The following is a 21328-nucleotide window of genomic DNA, read 5'->3' as shown; positions in this document are numbered from 1 at the left end:
TGGGGGACTAGGGTGGCCATTTGGCCTGACCTGAACCGTGGAGACAGAAAGGAGGCTGCATGGAGATGCCCCCTGCTTGGGGGAGGTGAGGGCAAAAGCTTGGGGAAGGGGAACCGGGCTGGGTGGGCTCCAACCACACAAAGGGAGGCTGGCCTGTCATGAGACACTAGTGCTCTCTGCTGGCCACACGTGCACCTGCCCAGTACCCAGCCTACCCAGCAATATATGGAAAAGATAAAAGAGCCACTGGTCATGTTATAAATATTATTTAAAAAACAAAAACAAAACAAAACAAAACACACATACACTGGGTCCCGGGGCTGAAGGAAGGAGTGGTAGAGCCCGAGGGCCCGGGCAGGCAGGAGCAGGTACTGGTGCTAGAGGGTAAGGACCCCACCTGTCACCAACCTGTCATTCTTCCCTAGAGGCCCCTTCTCACATTTCTCTACTGGCACCACCCACCCCACACGGCATACCAATCTCTGGTCTGGGGCTGAGGGCAAGGACTGCACTAGTTGCCCGGGAAGTGGAGGACCCTTAAACACCACAAGCAACCTCGGGAGGTGCCAACAATGGTGTGTTGGGGGTGGGGTTACTTGAGGAAGAGTGGACACAGACCAGACTAAGAAAGGAGTCTAGTGCAGATGGTGAGGGTGACCTAGGATCCACAGCCTCACACAGACCCGAGGCCGAGCAGCTCGTCGGGTCACTGGTGGTCATCCAGCTGCTGCAGGAGTGTCCGCCGCCGTCTTTCCAGCTCACCCTCGCTCAGCTCACTTTCCGACGTGTCCCAGCCCGTCTGGTGGAGCAAAGGCACAGCTCACCCACAGCCTCCCCCGAGGGCCACGGAGGTCTGGAGAGAGTGCTGACTGGGTTGGGGTCAGGTGCCTGCCTCTCACCTTCTCCTTCTTGATTCCAAAACCTGGGGAGCGGTTGGGGAGTTCTGCCCGCCGGAGCTCCCTGTCCTTGTCCTGTTCTGGTTCTTTCTCATCACTCTCCTTGCCAGCTTTCTCCTCAGGGTCTGTCTCGCTCTCAGGACTGTTCTGTAAGAGCCCAGAGCCCGCCTGCTCAGTTCCTGTGAAGGACAGCCCGGGAGGCGGCTGAAGAGCTCTCTCAACATGGCAGGGCCCTGGGTTGAAGTCCCTTCTCTACGCACCGACTTGTGTCTTCTCTTCTTAGTTTTCTTTTTTGGTTTCTTGGCTTTCCGAAGGCCATGATCTGGAGATAGAAAATGCCCAGTAAGTCTCACAGGAGGAGGGAGGGCTCATCCCTTTCTCTGCCATACACCTCATTCTTTAGACAGCTATCTGAGGAAGTCTCTCAGTCCAGTTTTCCTTCCTTCTCCCAGTTCCTGCCTGGGCAGGGATGGGACATTCTTCCTACTCGGTCCACTCCACCTCCAACCTCAGGGCACTGGCTGGGCTCCCCAGGGGCCTTCTCTCATCTGAGTCAACTCTCCAGCTCTCAACTGCTTACCTGATCCAAGGAGAAGGCGAGAAGATGGGGAACCCCGTCCTCCAAGGGCAGCACCCCCACTTTCAACCGAATCAAGTGAGGAAGAGGGCTCAGAGCCTGACTCCGAGGGGTTCCGCCTTCTCCGTTTGGGGGGTCGGAGAGACGGCGGGGGCAACTCCTCCTCTTCCGACTCAGAACCCTGGGCAGATCAGCAGATACATGTCAGGGCACAGGTTCTCTGGCCTCCAGAAGCCCTCAAGTCTAGGAACTGGGGACACAGAGGCGGATCCAGGGCCAAAGGAATTTTCAAATCTCACTCGAGGGGGAGGTGATGTAGGAAAAAAACAAGAAACGTGGTTCCTATTTCCCTAAGACAGTCCAGCCTCCCTCCACATCCCTTCGGCCCCCCAACTCACTGATGGCGAATGGGAACGCTTTCGATGGTGCTTCTTGCCCTTTCTGCCATGTTTTCGGCCTTTGGTGTGGAGGTGCTGGCATTCAGTCTGGTAGAGGCAGAAGGAGCGGTGAAGGCGGCACCAGGGTTAGCCCCAGGAAGGACCCTGCACCCTAAAATCTGATTTTGCCTCCTTCTCTCAGGCTAGGGCCTCAGGCTTCTCCAGGCCACTGTCAGACCTCCCCTGGTTGTTCAGGGAAAGGAAAGCCCCAGGGGAAGGAGGAGGCCACTGGAGTCTCCGTTGAGCTGGACTGGGTGTTCATAATAAGACTTGGACAGGGGCAGGGGGCCAGAAGCTCTGCCTCACCTCCAGTACCTGCAGGAACTCCCGGAAGAGCCGGATCCGCTCCGACTCCAGGGTGATCTGCTCAAAGGCTGAGTCGCACACAAAGCGCTCACGGACCTTGAACGGGAGAGCACTGCTGATCAGACCAGCCCCGGCACGGCACGGACACCGCCATGAGCACAGGGGAGGGCTGGGGCAGAGGAAGGAAGGGAGCCGAAGCTGGCCGCGAGCTGTGCTATGACTGGGGTGGGCCCCCAGTGGTGGAGAAGCACCGCTGCCCTCAGGACTGAGGGGGTGGTGTTTGGTGCCAGGCTACGGCCCTGACCTCTTCCCAGGCAGTGCCCAGCTCCAGAGCAGGCACGGCCTGCCTCAGCATGCTTCGGAAGGCAGCTTCCCTGCGCCGCATCCTTCGCGCCTCCTCCTTCTCCCGCTCTCTCTCCCGTGCCTCTGCTTTCTCCAGCAGCTGAGGGCAGAAAGGATGTAGAACTGGGTCACCCAGGAGGGTGGGTGCCCAGGCCCCACTCAAGCACACCATAGGTCGAGGGAAGCTGGGGTCTGAGCTCCTGTAGCCATCCCCTGAACAGGGGGTACGGTCACACGGGGGCAGTGAATGAGAAGGAATGGAACGAGACAAAGGGATGAGTTTGAGAATGGAGCCCTGGCTACAGCCCCGCCCTGCCCGGCCCCTCACACTATTGAAGGTCAGCTTGATGTTGCCTGCGTCCAGCGCAGCAGCCCTCTTGTCAAAGCTTATGACGTGGGCGAAGTCCTCAAAGGCTGTGTTCACCTCCACGCAGAAGCCCCGGTCCTGTGGGCACAGTGGCACATGAAGCAGGGGCCAGCACGGGCCTGAAGCCTGAAGCTGGCCTCCAGGGCTGGCAGAGGGTCAGACTACAGAATGCTCTAGAAGTCCCCCAGCCTCCAGAAGAGACCCGCAGGACTCAGATGCACTTCTGAAACCAAGCTGTCCAAGTCCTCACCATCTGATGATTAAGCCTCCCATGCCTACCCTTGGTTTGGATGTCCCAGGGAGCTGGACAGGGGCGGGGGGAGGGGGGGGCGTTGGGTCACACGGGGAGGGGGAACAGGGTGTGTGTGTGCCATGTCTGCTGACTGATGCCTGGGTTTCTCACAATTAATTCTTTGTTCCTTGGGCCTAAGGCCAGGCCCCAGGGGGGCCCTCCGGCCGCTCAGTAACTTCCCTGCACTCTCAGTCAACACCTGCTGGCCCCATCCTCTGGCTCAGTTCTGGAGTGCTTACTATGTGCCAGGTACCATTCACTTCGCATAAGTTATCACTTTCAATCCTCAGTATTGAAATTTAAGCATAGGTCCTGGCCTCCTAATTTTATGTGGAAGGAGAAACCAAGGTTTAGAGAAACTAGAGCGCTTGTCCACGGTCTCACAGCTAGTATGTGGCCGACAGAGAACTCCACCCCAAGTCCTTCTGACACCAAAGCCCACAGATTAAAGCACCACACCCACACAGACCCCTCAGTCCACGGGGGAAAGAGAGGCCATCGGGTGTGCATCTCCAGAACACTACTAAAAATACCTTCCCTTCTTGAAGCACCCTGGGCCAGGCTCAGGGCTTCACATCTCTGCCTCCCAACACCTTAATAAAGCAGAAGCTTAGGAAAGTTATCTCACTTGGCCCATGTCAACCTGGTGAAAAGCGGAGCCACTGGAGTTGGAGTCGGCTGGGGCACCAGCCCAGTTCCCTCCCCTTCCTTCCACACCGCACTCACTTGCTCTGGCTTTCGTGTCCATGCACAGCACGCTTTTCTTTTCTCTAAGTTCTTATTTGAATTCCAGTTAGTTCACATGCAGTGTTGTATTCGTTTTCAGGTGTACAGTATAGAGAGCATGCTCTTGTTTATTCCGAGGGCACTTCCTCAACCCATGCTCCAGCCCTTCTTAAACACACCAGTCTCTCTCTCAGGGAAATGAAAGCTCCGATCTCACCTCTCCACTGGCTCCTTCCATCAAGCTCATACCTCGCTTAACCGGGAACATCCTGTCCACCCTGTTCTCCCCTTCCTCAAGCTAACGACCTCTGCTTCTTTCCCTTTGACTCAAAATCTTTAAACGCAGCACGAAAGGAAATGAATACACATTTATTGGGCCTGCTATAAGCAAGACACTTACAAATACTACCACTTCTCACAACTGTGCACAGAAATTATCTCTATTTTGCCGATGAAGAAACTGAGGCTCAGACATTCTATAACTTGCAGAGATCTCAACCAGTAAACAGGCAGGAGTCACCTGACCCTAAGGTCTGTGCCGTACCTACTACTCTACCCTCTTCACAGACACTACTTTCCTAAATGTGCTCATGTCCTCCTCATAGCCAACTCCAAGGGCCCCTTCTCAGTCCTCATTTGACTGATCAGTCCTTGCACCTCTGCTGCTCACTTCAACACTGTCCTCCTGTCTCTGACCTCTTCTAGTGCCTCTCTTGCATGTGGTGTTCCCCTGAGAATAGCATTTAGTCTTTTCAATCTACACCGTCTCTAGCAATCTCAACCCCTACCTCCCTCCTGATTTCAGACCCATAATTGACTGGATATTTTATAGAAACTTCAAATTAAGCAGATCCCAAGAGGGTTCATTTCCTGTGAGCTACCCCCCCTCCCCACCCCTACTCCCATGGATGTCCCAGGCCCAGATCTTCTGGCTTCCAGCTCTTCCAAGTCCAAGGCTCTTTGCATTATCCTATTGGGTGAGAGGTGCCCTCCCGGTCTGCAGGGCTGGTGGATGGCCATAGAGACTCCTGGGCTCCTCAGCCTTCCATAGGCAGGAGCTCAAAAAGGGGCAACAGAAAGGGGAACTATCTAAAGCAGCTTCTTTCTCAGGAGATGTGGCCAGACAGGACTCAGTGAGGACCGGATTCCTACAGGCCTGTCAGCAAAGACCAGCCACTCCGTGGCTAAAATGTAAGCATCCAATAAAATTTAGCTCTCCCGAGATTAAATATTTATACTTTACATGATAATCCTATTTAAAATACGGTATTTGCTTTATTCCTCCCTGCCCCAGCTCCCCTTCCCTGTCCCAAGGTGCCCCCAAGGAAACTCAGGGGGTCTCAGAAACACAGCTGGAGCACTACAGCTCTCCCTCATCTGTTTTCCCTGTGGAGCTCTAGCTTGTCTCCCACCTAGATTACCTCCGGACTGGTCTCCCTGCCACCTCCTGCACCTCTAACCCCGCCTCCAGAGTCCCATGCTGCTCTAACCTTTCTACCAAAGGGCTCCAACAGCAGGGGAGAGAAGGCTGGGGTGAGTCAGAAGAGGATGGCTCGAGCTCAAGATGTGTTTAAACCACTTGCCACTAGGACTTTCAGTGTCCCAAAGCTTCAAATACTGTCTTATCACCATCAATCCCTAAGGACACAAGCACTGAGTCTGAGAGGTACTACTCTACACTCACCCAGTGGCTCTTCCGGGACATCATCTGACCCTGGCTCCCTGTAACTTATAAGATAAAAATCCAACTTTCTTATTTTAGCGTTCAAGGCATTTTATACATAGGGCTCTACTTCCAAACTGGGGTGCGTGGTTCCAGAGAAACAGAGGAAGCCACAAGACCATATGGTATGTCTTACCTAATGGTAAGTAACTTTAAAACATTAAGTTTATATTAAAGAGAGAAATAATGTGGCATTAAGATGCAACACCTGAATCTGTAAAGCAAAACACCGGATCTCAAAGAAATGTGTGTGCAGTGGGACATTCCTAGCTTTGGTCTCAGACCCTTTTCACCCCAGGTACCAAGTTATTCCCCTCGGTAATTAGGTGTATGTTGGTGGAAAACTCCCCCATTTTTTAGATGAGGAAACTGAGGCTGAGGAAGGTTAAAGAGCCTGCTGCAGGTCACACAACTAACAAGTGTCAGTTAAGCTAGACTTGTGCCCCAAGTAGTCTGCCTCCACGGTGCTGCTCCTAACTGCCGGGCATACTGCCTCCCCAGTGCATTTGCATGTTCTTGACTTCCACAAAGAAATATACTTTCCTTAGGTTTTCTCCTTCTGAAACAAAAGGCTCTCTTATAGTGTCTCTATCACTTCTCTACCTTTGATGGACACAGACATTGAGAACCCTCTCTCCAGTGTCAGACAAGCAATGTGCATGCACAGCAGTAAATGGCAGCTGAACTCGCTGCCACGCCAGGGAGGTGATAAGGAGTGACGACGATAAGGATGACATGCATGGCGTCTCAGCCTGAGTCCACTGAATGCCTTGCAAAACCAGCCAGTGCTGCCAGATAATCCACATTTTGTTTTTTTGAGAGAGAGCGCGTGAGCTGGGGGCCGAGGGGCAGAGGGAGAGAGAATCTTAAGCAGGCTCCACACTCAGTGCACAGCCGATGCAGGGCTCAATCCCACAACCCTAGGATCGTGACCTCGGCCGAAATCAAGAGTCGGGTGCTTAACTGAGACCCCCAGGTGCCCCAATAATCCATATTTTTAAAAGAACTGAAGACTCAGATTTTTACGTGCAACCTCCCAGTTTTAAAATATTAGCAACAAACTTGAAAGTTTTCTAAAATACTGTACAGGCCAGAAGGAACACATCTGTGAGCTACCAGTTTATGATCAGCTGTGCCATGGCCTAACGTGCCGGGGCGTCTCCACTCCCTTGCCTCTGCTCCTGTAATATCCTATGCCCAGGACCTCCATCCTTCTCCACCTACTTGTTCTTAAAGGTATAGTTCAAATGTCAATTCTTTGGGTTCCTGTCTCTGTAATAGCGCTTGCCCCTCTGTGTAATAGGTGTCACGTCTATCTTCTATGAGATAGGAAGGCCATGAGCTCCTTCTAGATAGAAATTGTACCTTACTTATTTCTGTGTCCCCAATGCACAGTAAGGGATCATAGTAGATATCTGCTGAACTGAGCTGCAATGCTCCTACAAAACAGGACTTATCAGGAAGTCCTGTCCAGAGAGTGTGCCCTGCACCCAGCTTGCATCCACCCACAACCCCAGGCCTCCCTCACCTTAAGAATGTCCTTAATGATCTTCTTCTCATCATGGAATCGTGCCTTCAACTCCTCCACATAGAACTTGAACAAGTCCAGAGGGGTGGAGCCTGCGGGGGGAGGGAGGGAGGGGGGCCTGGCGGGCGGCAGCTTCCCAAGGCCTGGGGGTGGGGTCGAGGACAGGACGAGGGAGTGGGGGTGCAGACAGGCTGGCAGGGCAGGAAGCCAGGCTAGAGAAGGGGGAGCCTGGCTGCCTTACCCGGCTGGCCCAGCATGTTGGCAAAGCGGACATCAGTGCTGACCGCTGGGTACAGCTCCATCCAGGTGGACATGGAGTGCAGCTGCCCTGTCTCATGCAGCTCATCCAGGAAGGTCTGAGCAGAGAGAGGCCAGTTACAGGGAGAGTGAGACAGGGAGAGAGGCAGAGCCAAAGACACGAGGAAAAGAGGAGATGGTAGGGAGAGGTAGGAACAATCCAGATTGAGGAAATGCAGGCAAAGGAGGCAGAGATGAGGAGATACAGATGGAGAGGCAGACAGCAATGCAAATGCAGAGAATGTAAATACAGACAGGAATGAACTAAAACTTGAGCAGAAGCTGGGCTAGAAGGCAGAGAAATAGAAACTTGTCTGGAGCATGGTCTTCCTGTAGTTTTTGCTTTCAGCTTCCCAAAGTGACACATCTCAGTAACCCGCCACCACCACCACCACCTCCAAGCTGGGGGACAAGCTAGCTATGCCTATCTGGCTCCCTACCAAAAGGAAATGAACTTGGCTGAGCTGCCAAGCTATGCCTTTAGGGTGCTCTCTGCTGGCAGTTTCTGGGTGGTGCATACATCTAGTCTCCCTAGAGGAGCAAGGCCCAGAGTTGAGGGGACACAGCAGGAGCAGAACTGCAGGCACAGAGAGGCCTCGTGGAGGTGGGACAGGACGAGACACAGATGAAACAGTGGGCCTAGCTGAGAGGAGGCAGGGCATGGGCAAAGAGGTTATGGTCCAGAGCAGAGCAGAGTTCCAATCTAGTGGGCAACAAAGATACCTGGAAGGCCTCCCGGTTCTTGCGTTGCTGACGCCGCTCCCGAAGGCGGGCCCGCTCCCGCTCCTCCTCCTCCTCCCTCTCCAAAGCTCGGATGTGCTCCTCAAAGCAGATCAGTGCATCTTCCTTGTCCATGTCTAAGTGCAGGGGTTGGGGGGGGGGGAGGCTCAGCCTGTACCGCACTAGTGGGACACCCTCACAGACCCCAGCACCCCCAGTGTTCAAGGATGCTGCCTTGGTAGATGCCAGGGTCACCCAGGGTGGTGGGCAAGAGGGCCAGAGGGCTATGTGGGAGAGCTGCTGGAATGGTGGTTCTGGGGGAGGGTTCATTCATGTAGAAGAAAAAAATTAGCATGTATTCAGCTCTTGTGAATTCAGTTACTGGAAGTAATCATATGAAACCAGTAATCTCAGGATCTGAGGTTTTCTAGAACTGGGAATCAGTCAGACTCTGATGCAAGTTCAGAAGATAAATTTCTGATATTACCAGTGATTACAGGCCAACAACAGCTCACTGTAACACACGTGACCAGTTAAGGCCCACAGTGCCATGACAATTTAAGACCATATTCACATGAGTTATAAAAATCATCTCCTGGTCTTCTGACACTTATCCTAGAGCTCTTCCTCCAAGGACATACAATGTCTAGGTCAACAGTGGACACCAGAGGGGAGGAGGGAGTGACCCAGCATTCTCCATCTCCTGTCTGGAGAGTGGGGTCCCAGGTCTGTGAGGAAAGGGGAAGGGACAGGCAGGAACGGAGACCCGGGCTTACTCTGCAGCTGGTGGTCCTGAGCAAAGCTGGGGTTATCCATGAGGTACTGCTGGGCCTGGGACCATGTGGTTTGGAAGTTGACACTACTCATCCCATCCAGGATGCTCTTCAGGGCCTGGATGTTGCGGCGCCGGAGCTGCTTGGCCTGTTCCTGGGGAGCCACAGTGTCAGGGTCAGGGCAAGGTAGGATAGGTCGGAGCTACTCAAGTGGGCCTGGACAGAGGAGCATTCAGGGAAGGCAGGTAGCTAGGGAACCTAGGAGGGCCAGACTCCAGACTTTCATGCTCCCAGAAAGGGGAAGGGGCACAGGTTACAGACCAACCCCTCATAGATGCTTTCTTGCCCTCCCGTACCCAGGCTATAGGCCCAGACCAGAAACAGGGAGATGTGCAAGTGCCATACCAGCTTCTGAGTAAGGAGCTGGGACCCTGGCACAGTGGAGAAATGAATGGCCAGGGTCCATAAGGATGCAAAGACATGAACAATCTAAAGTGAGACAGGCTAATGGATCCAGCCAGTGACTGTTACCTTCTCCTTCTTGGCCAGGAAGAAGAGGACATCATCATAAACCTCTTTTCGATCCCTCTCAGGGACCACAGCCCATACCTCCAGCTCCCCAAAGGTCTGTTCTGCCCGCCTGTGGAGTATACGGCCCATGGGTAGGTAAGCAGGGAACAGAGACCCTGGGCCCGCATGTTCTCAGGGTTCCCAGGCCCCACCCCAGCCAGGCCCCCTGACCGGTAGCGGGTGGTAGAGGTCATGCGTTCGTGCTGCTCCAGGAAATGCTGCAAGGTCTGCTTGGCCTCCTTGGCCCTTAGCCGGGCCTCTTCCTTCTCCTCCTTCTCCCGCTGCGCCTTATAGGCATTGAATGCCTGCTTTTTCTCACTCAGTTTGGGCAAGGCACTGGGGTGGAAGAGGGTGGGAGCGGGATGGGGATAGGGGAGTCAGCCTGAACCACCCTGCACAGCCACCAAGCAGGGTCATGGCAGACAGATCTGAGTGAGGGGTCCATGCATGGGCACAGCAGGCTGCAAGGAGGCAAAATGGGTCTCTGGGATGAGGGGAGGGGTGGGAGGCAGTCAGGGGAAGACTCCGCTAACACTGGGCCCTTTTGCTCAAGGTGCAGTCAGGCCTCCACCCTTTCCAGCCCCCTCACCCCAATTAATTCAGTTCCAATCAATTCAATTCAACAAGCATTTATTGAATATCTCATATCAGATACCTTTCCCCTCCTCCTCCAGGAGGCCCTCCAGCTTCTTTTCCCTACACCCTTGCCCTTCTATCGCTCTCCTGACTCAGGCCCCTGGGGCCTGAGTATTCAGCTGGGCTTCTCAGGGAGGCCCTAGCCCAGCTGCTCTCACAAACATGGTCTGGAGGGCCTGGCTCCCTCTGCCCAGGCCTACCTGTAACGGGGGTCGGTGACCACCATCTTCATGGCCTGTTCCCACGAGGCGTTGGAGGGGACAGCCTAGAATGGAGCAGGCAGGGGTCACGGGGCCTGCCCACCTCCAGCCCCCTCCAGGCCTACCCTGGGAGCCCCACCCCCGCACCTTGTCCCTCAGCAGCTCCTTGAAGGCCTGCTTTGCTTTCTCCCGGTTGCTCCAACTGAGGCCAGACCTCTCTGGTTCTGGCTTTGATTCCTCTTCCTCCTGCTGCGGTGGCTGATGCTGTCCAGCAGCACTGGGGGGCAAAGGGGACTCAGCCACAGCCATCTCCCAGGCCCCACAGTTTCAGTGCCCTATGCGATCAGCAGCATACCACCCTCTCCTGGCTCCCCAGAGCAGCCCTTTTCTGCCCTTCAGAGGCCAAGCCCAGATCTTCACACCCTTCCCAAGAGGCCTGGCAGAATTCAAGGGTTGAACTAGGTTGGGAGCTCGAGGCCAGTATCTGGAATGTCTCAGGGGGCAGCCCTCACCTGCTGGGGCCCTCCTCCGGCTGCTGCAGAAACCCTTGCTCCACAGGCTGGGCAGCCTCTGACATATCGCAATCTTCACTGCCACCTGGCTCAGGCTCTAGAAGGCCCAGAGGCATAGGGGTGGGGCCGGGCGGCACAGGTGGGGGCTCAGGCTGGGGCTGAGGTGGTTGCGGCTGCTGCTTCCTACAGATGAGCCAGAAGGGCAGTGTCCACAAGTAGAGCAGAGACAGGGAGTCGGACCAGCTGGTCTCTATCCTGCGAAGGACTGGGGCCAGAGCAGACCACTCCACAAGGAGACTGACAGCTGGCTCTTCCACGGAGCAGGGACCATGGAGAGAGGGTTCACTCCCACCCCTCGGGTGGCCCCCAAATTTGGACGGATAGGTGGGCAAGTCACTCACCCTGCAGCCTCTTGTTTGACTAGAGCTGCAATGGGAAAAGATAACGTGGTCACAGGGTGGCAAGTGCCACCCCCCAGAACCACAGCCCAGGCCCACCCCCTCCTCACCCTCCAGGTCATCCAGGTCCTTGGGCCGGGTCCAGCGAGACTCCTTACTCTGGTTGTTATAGTAGTAAGGTTTGCCCGTGTCTGACTTGTACTCTTTCCAGGGACACTGAGACAGCAGCAACTGCAAGAGGATGGGCAGAGGACATCAGTGGACTGGGCATGCCCTCTAGCCACAATTGGGGGAGCTAAGGGGATACAGTGAATAGAGGACGTAGGAGTTTTTAGTTACCACCTGCCCTCGCACAACATGGGGGAAGGTAGATTTCCTGAGATCCTAGGGAGGTTGGGGGGTGGTTAGGGATCTTGGGATCAGAGGAACCATGTGTATGGTTAAAGACTCAGGGGAAGCCAAGAACTTGGGAGGGGTCAGGGCAGCTGAAAGGAAGGGCCAGAAAGCCCCGCTCAGGACCTCTGCCTTGGACTTGAGCACGCTGGGCTTCTCCCACACGGACTGCTTGTCGTCAGCATTGTAGTAGTAGATGCGCCCATCAGGGGCCACATGCTCACTCCACAGGGCCCTCTGGGGAGGGGGGGGGCACAGAATGGTGGTCAAGGCTCCTTTCCCAAAGCTTCTCCTCCTCACCCCAAAGATTTAACCATCAGCCCCCCAACTTTCAGCCTTTCAACCCAGAGACCCCTGAGCTGGAAGAACTCACCGGAGGGCCTGTCCCAGCCACAGCAGCTAGAAAAGAAGCCAAAGGAAACATTAAGTCCTTGCTCCAATCCCCATCTTATCCCACCTATTCCTCCCTTACTCCAACCCCAATAAATATCCCCTGGTCCCATCAACATCCCAGGCCCCCTGGCATCCCAACAGGCATGATCCAGGGTGGGCTCTAGTCCATGTTCCCCTCTCCCCTGTACCCCCCAACCTCCGAGCCTGGGGTGTGCAGACCCCCAGAAGACTCACAGCTGGCTGTGTCCGCACCCGGAGCCGTCTGCCGAAGAAAGAGGAGGGGGAAGGGTTGGGGCCAAGCCCAGTGGCCCCCAGGACCCAGGCCATGGGGGATGAAGAAGCAGGCCAGGCCAGGATCCATGTGTCCTGCTCCCAGGGACCTCTGCTCCCTAATAGGCATCCCCCACCCTCTGGGGCCGTGGCTCTAGGACCCTAAGGGGAACTGCGTAGCAGCTCTGTTGTCTTCCTCAGGTGACAGTATTTTGTTGAGTCAACCTCTGAGACCCCTCTTCCATAGTGGATGCCAAATGCCACATCCTACCCAGACTCTACTATATTGAGCAATGGCACAAGAAGGTACGGTGAGATCCCCAGGTGCCGTTTCTTCCTTCAGAGACAAAGAAGATGTGAAGAGGGGACTGTATTCGAGTGTCCACAGTGCTAGCTCTGCGACAGTAGTGTCAGCCATGAATGTGTTCCTTAAGGAAGCTGGGCACGGCGAGAAGTAACAAGAGAGAATGTACATGCCGCTGGGGATGAGCGAGAAACTAGAAGAGCAGAGTACATGGCTGGAGAGGAGGACTTGAGTGTGGGGAGTGTTGCCAGGACCAGGGTGGATCCGATGAGAAGAGGGAAAGAATGGAGGCCATATCCCTGTACTTCAAATCAGACCCACAGGGCTGCAGTGCAGAGCCTGCTTCCTGCTGGTCCCCAGTGCTTACCGCTGCGGTGACAGGCACCGCTGGCATCAGCATTCCTGGCATCATGGGAGGTACCATTCCTGGTATCTAGGGATACAAAGAAGACAAAAACCAGCTACCAAGGTGAGGGCAGGCACAGGCTAGGCAGGCTCCTGAGAGATCCCATTTGGGGCCATGACCTTCACATGGGCACTCCCTCAGACAATCCCCGGCTTCTGGGCTCTCGGCCTAGCCGAAGAGTGTTCTCCAGTCATTCAGCAGACAAATCCTCATGGGCCTAGCCAAAGCTCCCTCTCTTCTCCCCTTACTTTCTGAAGTCCAGATGCCCACTCTAACCCCTACCCCCAGCTAGGCTCACAGGTTTTCTGAGGCACTGGTGAGGAGAGAGGATTGATTACCTGTGTGAGTGGTGGTGGCGCCCCCATTGGTGGAAGCATTGGGGGCATGATGCCAGGTGGCATTGGGGGGATGGCTGGCGGTCTCTGACTCATGGGAGGTAGTCCCATTGGAGGAAAGGGTGGGGGGATTCCTGGAGGGGGCATCTGAAAATGAGGAAAGGAATGGATACTGAGCAGAGAAGGCACTGCCTTGACCTATCAGGGAATATCGACTTGTCTCCCACCCTTCTTGACCCTCCACCCCAGCTCTGAGGCAATTTCAAGGCTTTAGTTTGAGAAGCACAAAGCATGAAACTGCCTGCTCCTCACCACTGAGAAAGACTGATAACTGGGGGGGAGGGGGAGAGGGTCTTCTGGGTCTAACAAGCAAGCACACAACTTCTTCAGAGGTAGGGAAGGGAGAGGGAAAAGGGAAGTGTAACTGCCGCCAGACCGTGGCTGGAAGGCTCCACCTCCTCGCCAATTCTCCCCAGAGAGGCCTCTCAGAGTAAGGGCCACAAGGCAGGACTCCAGGTACCCAAATCCCCCAGTCCCCTGCCTCCCATCCCTTTTTCTCCAACTCTGTGTCCACCAGCCGCTATTTCAGTCTGCCTTCTGTGGCGTATCGAAAGAACAGAGATAAGGAGTAGTGAAAGAGAAAGGCAGCCCTGCCACGCCCTCACACTAACAGGGTCTTTTCCCTTCCACTTCTCCTACCCCAGCCCCACTGCATCCCAAGGACAAAAAGACAAAGGGGGAGCTGTCAGCTTTATGGACTGGATGCTTAACAGCAGCTCATCCCACCCCAATGCCCAAGCAACACCACCCCTTTACCAAGGGCAGCAGAGGGGGCATTACACAAAACCGTGCTGGCGAGGCAGCAGCGCTGGGGACTGGGGAGCTGGGGGTTGCAGGCTGGAAAAGCCAAGCCCAGGGAAAGACATGAAACTTACGAAGGGTGGTGGCATCATGGGGGGCCCCGGTGGGAAGGGGGCAGGCGCTGCTGGGGGCCGGGGACCAGAATCGGGAACCGACTGTTGAGGGAGAGAAAAGTCATAGGACCCAGGATGGGCAAAGAGATGGGCTTTTGCAGAAGGGAAGCAGAGCGGTGAGGATGAAAAAGGAGCACAAAGTTCAGAGAAAGGGTCTCCTGGCCCAGTTTCCTGCCCATGCCCGGCTCTGAGCCCTCGCTAGGTCTACTCTCTTCCACCAGCCAAGAGCCAGCGGGCCATGCCCCTTCAATAGTCATCTTTAGGGGCACCTGGGTGGCTCAGTCAGTTAAGCATCCGACTTCAGCTCAGGTCATGATCTCACAGCTCGTGAGTTCAAGCCCCGCATCAGACTCTGTGCTGACAGCTCAGAGCCTGGAGCCTGCTTCAGATTCTGTGTCTCCCTCTCTCTCTGCCCCTCCCCTGCTCATGCTCTGTCTCTCAAAAATAAATAAACGTTAAAAAAAAAAAAACTTTAAAAAAAAGTCATCTTTATTTTGCCAAAGCCACAGAAAAGATGGAGGCAGCTGTACCGCAGGCACAGACTAGCTCTTCCCAAGGCTTTTCATCCATTCTCCCGTCTGTGGGCAAAGGCTGAACCTCCCTCAAACCTTCAGCAGAGGCCTCTCATTCCCAAAGTATCCCGGGAGGAAGTGACCTCTTTTCCCATTTCCCTACCTGAATTCACCCAGTTAGATTCAAACCCAAAGCCCTGTGAATAGTCACTATGCCTTCATAAGCACTAGCCTCCTCTCTTCACTGCCAGCCTCCCACAACTGGCCTCATCTTTAGTCACTCGCTCACTCTGAGACCTCCCACTCCCAATCACCCCCTCCTCTTTAGCTCTACTCCCCCTCCCCTATAGATCCCAAACCCATCTCCTGTGGCTGATACTCTGAACAGCCTAGGTCTCCCTGTCCTACACCTACCGGCTGCCACATCCCATCCTTCAGTGGTTGGCTTAAATATCACTTGCTCTAAAAAGACTTCCTGACTATTTAAAGCAGATCCCTTCCAATTTATTCTGATTCCCTTCTAAGTTTCTTGGTGCGTATAACAGTTTGGTAATTATTATTATTATCCCCTTACTAAAGTATAATAACATTCCATGAGAACAGGGATCATGTCTGACTTGTTGAAAGCTGGACTCCTGGTACCTGATAGTGTCTGGCACATAATGGGTACTCAATAAATATTGAATGAATGTAAGAAAGAACAAATGAAGGAACAAACACCCCTAATTCTGAAAATTCATTCTATAAATATAGCCCCACATGGCCAAAATTACATATGTGTTTCCATTCCATATTATTCGTAAACACAGACTGGAATCAGCCCAAATATCCATCACTAGGTAACTATGAAATTATACGCAAACATATAATGGAATACTATATAGTCATAAAAAATGAAGATGCTCATTATCTTGATAGGAGCCATCTCTAAATACGTTAATAAGTGGGAAAAAAAAGCAAAGTACAGCAAAGTTGGATCATTTGTATGAAAACTGGAGCGAAAAGATGACATACAAGAAATCAGTAGAAGGGGGACAGAAGTGGGAAGGGAAATTTCTCACTGTATGTATACCCTTTGTAGCCATGTGATTATACCCCCTATTCAAATATATATATATATATATTTTCAAGTGAACTGAGGCTTGGAGATGCAGCCAACAGCCCTGCCCTTCCTCCTTTTTGCTTGAAGGTTAGAAGGTGTCAGGGAGGAAGGAGCTCTACGGAAAGGTGGTAGCTGGCTGAAGAGGAGACACCTCACTGCTGCCCAATTTCCCTACTTACCCAATGACCCCTATGCCAAGAAGGCTCAGCATTTGAAGATGTTTTTTAATCTCTACCTCTAGCAATATCTGTCCTTCCTTTTTCCGCTCATCTTGTCCTAAGGAGAAAAGGGCATAACTATTCCAACTTGAATCACCTCTTTCAGTGTTCACCTACTCTGGCCCTGTATTCAGACCTGCTCCTGCTCGCGACTGTCCTTAGCGTGAAAAATCAGAAACTAATCAATATGGGAGGAAATCCATTTCTCTGTGCCACACTGGCCCTGGGAGGTCTGACCTCCCAGATGCTGCATAACCATCTTTGGGCCCTCCTAGGCTCGAGTTGCCCATCTGAGATTGGCACCACCAACCATACAGTTGTCTAAGATAGAAACCAGTGAGTCATTCTCCACACCTCCCTCTTCCTTGTCACTATGTCATGGAGTCCTGCTAATTGTGCCTCATACACATTTCTTGAATCCATCCACTTCTCTCCATTTCCTCCTCCACCCTACCACCCCTTTTTTTCATCCAACCTCCTGTAGTAGTCTCCTCACATCCGCTCCAATCAGCAGCCATAACAAGCTCATCAAAATGCACCTCAGACCACGTTACTCCCTGCTTAAAATTCTTTGACGGCTCTCACTGTTCTCAGGGTGGAGACCAAAACCCCTACCCAAGGCCTGGAAGGCTGTGGGAGGTTTGCTGTGCCAGCCTCATCCACGCTGAGCTCCTGGGTTTGTGCTCCATCTGGCCACCCTCACCTCCTCTCAGTTCTCCCATGTCAGGCATGCATCTTAGCCAGGCACAACTTCCTGCCAACCCCATACACCTAGCCTACAGGTCTCACATCTGTCAATCACCGCCTCCTCAGGAAAGGCTCCCTCCCAACCCAGTGGACCAGGCTAGTCAGAGCCCTCTTTTACATGTTCGTGTACCGTGTACCCTCCCCCTTTAGCAATTACCCACTGGAATTTTACAGTTTTTTGCACAATGCTGATTGTAGGATTATTTTAGGTGGCACTAATAAAATCCAAATGCTGACACTTAAATTATGATGCTTCATCGATTTTAAGATGTTATCTGTGGGGTGCCTGGGTGCCTCAGTCAGTTAAGGGTCCGACTCTTGATTTTGGCTCAGGTCATGATCTCATGGCAGGAGATCAAGCCCCATGTTGGATTCGGCACTGGGTGTGGAGCCCGCTTAAGGTTAAGACTCTCTCTCTCTCTCCCTCTCCCTCTCTCTTTGCCCCTCCCATACGCAGGCACACACGTAGTCTGTCAAAAAAAAATTAATAAAAAAGATGTATTTTGACAAGAAATGTTAAAATGTGAGTCTCAGAATCAATGAAATTATCTGCTGCCTCCACTAGACCTTAAACTTTAAGGGGCAGGGACTTTGCCTGTTTTTGCTCACTCTGATATCCTATCCCCACTGTATTTTCCTCACTGTCCCTGACTGGCACACAGTAGGTGTTTATGTTTGTTGACTTAATGACTGAATGGTCTTGGCAGGTCCCACAAAACACAGCCACTGGTAAGGCATGGTAGTTACTCAGGAACACAGAATGGCAGATCTGGAGGGTATTCTGGCAACCACTCAAGGTAGTCTCCTTTCTCAGATGAGAAAACTAAGGGGGAATTATCAGTCCCATACCCCGCCTGTCAGGGACAGAGCCAGGACTGGATCCAACCTGCCCTCCAGTCCTATCTTCCGGGCACAGCCCTTGCCACAGGAAACAGGTCTGTTTTTTTCACTCTAGCATATTCCCCACTCCCCCTGTGGTTAAATCAGCAAGGATCCAACGTTTCCTTGAGGACTAGTGATGACTCCCTATTGCTCACCCCACAGAATCCTACCTAACATTCAAAGCCTTTCAACAACGCTCTTCCACTCCTCTTGGTTCAGCCTGACTCCATGGCTGCCCTCGTCTTTGCACAGCAATTGTTAGGTTACGCCATGTGTTCCTCTTATTCCACGTTCTCTGTTCAAGATGATCCAATCTTCACCCCCTTCAGATTACCTTTATGATTATCCTCCACACATATACACACTCCTAACTACTTGCGTCCCCTCAGGATAAATGCTGCACTACTTGGCACCAATGACCTGCTACTCTGTGGACGTTTGCTGGGTGTTTCCCACGGGACTGCCCATCTCCCTATTCAGCAGATTTCTCTATATTCAGGGATTATGTTTTCTCCTTTTAAGCCTCCTCTTGAGTGTCTAGTCAGGGCCCTGCATACAAAGTACTGTGATCAAATGCAGGCTCATCCTTCACCTTATTAGATTTTTGCATACTGGAATATCCTAAACAGGCAAATGTGTGCCTGTGTGTGCATATGCTCAGGTACATTTGTATAAATTCTCTGGGTAAAGGCAGCCTGTGATGAGAGGGACAGAGGCTGGCAGAGGCTGTCTGTATGGCTGGGGAAAGGGAACTGGAATCAAATACTAGCATGGGAAAATCTAAATAATAGAAAAATGAACTGTATATGACCATCTTTAACTTGGTATATGTGCTGCCGAAGCGAGCACTGACCATCTTTAACTTGGAATGGAGACCCCTGGCCGGGATCCAGATGCTGGACTGTTTTGGACAGTTCCCGCAGAGGACAGAGCAATGGAATGAACATAAATTACCATGGAAATTCCAAAGCCCTCCCTTTCTTCAGCTTCCCCTGTGCAATGTGTACACTTTCTTTCCTGAAACACCCCTGCCCCTATCTCACTCAGTGCCTGTGCAACTTTGGGTCTTATTACGCTTTGGGGTGAGACTCTGAAGTAACTCATGTGAGAGAGGGATATAGGAAATGGAACTAAGAGATCGAGATCCTGTGTCTTCCTGGAACAAAAACAGATTTGTGGGCTGGAGAGATATGATGAAGAGACAATTGATCATCTGATCATCATATGTTCACCTGGGCCAGTGGAATCACCCCCCCCCCCCCACCTCAAGGTGCAATCAATTCTCAGACTTCACATCTAAGGGGCATCTCAGAACTAAAGATTCAGAAGAAAGAATAAAAAGAGAAAAGAGCAAGAATGGAGAGACAGAAGGAAGAGCATGGAAAGAGGGATTAATATCATCTAACAACTAATATTTATTGAGTGCTTATTACGAGCCAGATACCATGCCAAATACTCATTTAATCCTTGCAACCATCTAAGAGGTTATTATTATCCCCATTTTATAAATAAAGAAACTGAGGTTCAGAGAGATTAAGTAACTTGACCGAGGTTCTAAGAGATTAAGTGGCAGAGGCAGGTTTGGAATCCAAGCAGTCTGACCCCAAAGCCTGTGCTTTCAACTACTCCACCGAGCTGCCTCCCAGCAAGGATGGTGGTGCCACAGCTATTTCTTACAAACGGATTCTCCTGTTTTCTTTTCACCCCAGTTCACACACAATCCTGAAGGTTGGCCTGGTCTGACTCACTCCCTAACGGGATTTGTGTTGGAAAACGAAAGCTGGAAGGCACACCTCTCAGAAAGAGTAGCTATCATCAAAAAGAAAAATGCCATGGAGGCTGAGACCCGCTGACTACCCCGCAGTCTACCTGCCTCAGCTGCCCCAAACAGCACGGGCCCCTCCCTGTTTTCAAGACCATCCTAGTCCCCACTCCTCTATACCAGCCTTAGCATTTCCTACTCCCCAAAGAGACTGGCTGTCTCACTAGAAAACACCTTCCACTGCTTCTCTCTGATCTGCCATCCCCTCAGGATGAAGACCTCATTCTGGTCTTCATTTTCTTGGGTTAGGTCTCAACCTCCTCTGTGACTTCCAGAGTTCTTCCGTCTCTCCAATAGGATTCCAGAGGCGCTGCCTAGCCTGCTCCAGCCCTGCACGCTTTGTGCCTACCATCCCCCCACATCCCAGGGGATTTTCTGCAGCCCCAGCTGAAGGCCTCGCCTCCATCTTCAGCCTTCTTTCCCTTGCTTCCCCACATCCTAGAACCCGTTCTCCTGAACTCTTCCCTCAAGAACCACCCCATTTTGAAGCTGGAAAAGATCTGGGGTATCATTCTCATGCATTTTCCTTGTTGCTTTTTTAAAAACCGATGGGAAATCTGAGGCCCAAAGAAAGGTAGTGACTTGCCCAAGGTCACACAGAGTTGTTACACAGTTTGTTGATGGCAGAGTCAGGGTTGGGACCAAGGGTCCTCTGCTTTCTCGTTTCTTGGACTATCCAGCACTGGATGGGGGCGGAAGCCTCTCTTTCCTCAGGAGACAATGCCCCCTCCTCACCTCAGGAGACAATGAGGGGGAAACGAAAGAGAGGGGGGTCTCCAAGTGGTCTTACGGGGTATCCTGGCCTCCAGAGGAAACAAGCACTGGGTCTGGGGAGGGGCGTGTTGCACGCCAAATATCCCAGGAGGGGAAAGTGTGGCCCCAGCTTTCCCCTTATTCCTCGGTTCCCACATTCCCACCCCCTCTCCGACCTTTCTCCAGAAACCCACCCTTCACTTCTTCCCTTGCCCCTCCTCACCCAGTACCGCAACTCACGTTTCACTCAACCCCCCTCTCCCCTCACCCCGCCATCCTCCATCATGGCCTCCCCGCCCCTTCTCCCCCAAATCCCTACTCCCCTCCCCCTCCCGGGCTCCCTTTCCTAACCCCTCATGCCCCTCGCCCTCCCCCGGGGTCCCGGGTACCCCCGGCGGCCTCCCCGCCCCCCCGGCCCTGGCCCGAGCCGCCGGGGGCGCTGTGGGACCGCCCCGGGCCCCTCCACCCCCGCGCGGGGACGTTACCATGCCAGAGCCTCCGAGCAGCTGGGCCGGCTCGGCCCACCCGCCAGTAAAAGCCGCTCTGATTGGTCGGGCCGCAGCCGGGAAGGCGGGGCCAATGGGGGGTCGCACCCCTTGGTGGCCGGGGCTCCGGTCGCGCCCGCGGACCAGCCGGCCCTGCACCGGCCCGGAGCGCCCGGCCCGGCCCCGCCCCCGGCGCGGAGAGCCTGGCCCCGCCCCCGCGCCGCCAGGTCCGGGGGCCGCCCACGGGGGGCGGGGCGCGGGGCGCGCCTGCTCCGGGCTCTGACTGGCGGCTCCAGCTGCCCAAGTTCGGCTGCTCCGGAGGCCAGAGCGCGCGTCCCGGGCCAGCTCCGCGCGCGCCGGCAACTCTCCTGCCTTCTTGCCCTTCCCGCCCGGCCGCCTCCAGACCTGGGCGCGTCGCTTCCCGGCGTTAGC

General features: G+C 53.5%; 1 protein-coding gene across 9 annotated transcripts; it reads right to left on the bottom strand.

Moving 5' to 3' along the window:
• Window positions 1-250: 250 nt before the first annotated feature.
• On the bottom strand, window positions 251-21065 carry PRPF40B (pre-mRNA processing factor 40 homolog B). 9 transcript variants are annotated; one of them, XM_043563812.1, is made up of 26 exons: window positions 20897-21065; window positions 14337-14417; window positions 13405-13548; window positions 13028-13093; window positions 12321-12348; window positions 12067-12092; window positions 11820-11930; window positions 11411-11531; window positions 11304-11328; window positions 10903-11085; window positions 10538-10667; window positions 10391-10455; window positions 9726-9890; window positions 9516-9624; window positions 8988-9138; window positions 8215-8348; window positions 7436-7550; window positions 7195-7286; window positions 2887-3003; window positions 2521-2658; window positions 2226-2312; window positions 1872-1958; window positions 1477-1654; window positions 1157-1218; window positions 900-1043; window positions 251-799 (listed from the first exon to the last, which is right to left on the bottom strand). In XM_043563812.1, exons 1-26 carry the CDS (start codon window positions 20897-20899, stop codon window positions 707-709), a joined length of 2655 nt encoding a protein of 884 aa, XP_043419747.1. In that variant the 5' UTR covers window positions 20900-21065; the 3' UTR covers window positions 251-706. The 9 variants fall into 9 exon arrangements, with proteins under 9 accessions (XP_043419747.1, XP_043419748.1, XP_043419746.1 ...); XM_043563813.1 differs by having other exon boundaries at window positions 2217-2312; window positions 11459-11531; XM_043563811.1 differs by having other exon boundaries at window positions 2217-2312; window positions 20897-21064.
• Between the last annotated feature and the right edge of the window lie 263 nt (window positions 21066-21328).

Source organism: Prionailurus bengalensis, chromosome B4, assembly GCF_016509475.1.
Source record: "Prionailurus bengalensis isolate Pbe53 chromosome B4, Fcat_Pben_1.1_paternal_pri, whole genome shotgun sequence".
Lineage (NCBI taxonomy): Eukaryota > Metazoa > Chordata > Mammalia > Carnivora > Felidae > Prionailurus > Prionailurus bengalensis.
This window is presented reverse-complemented; position numbering and strand designations above follow the sequence as displayed.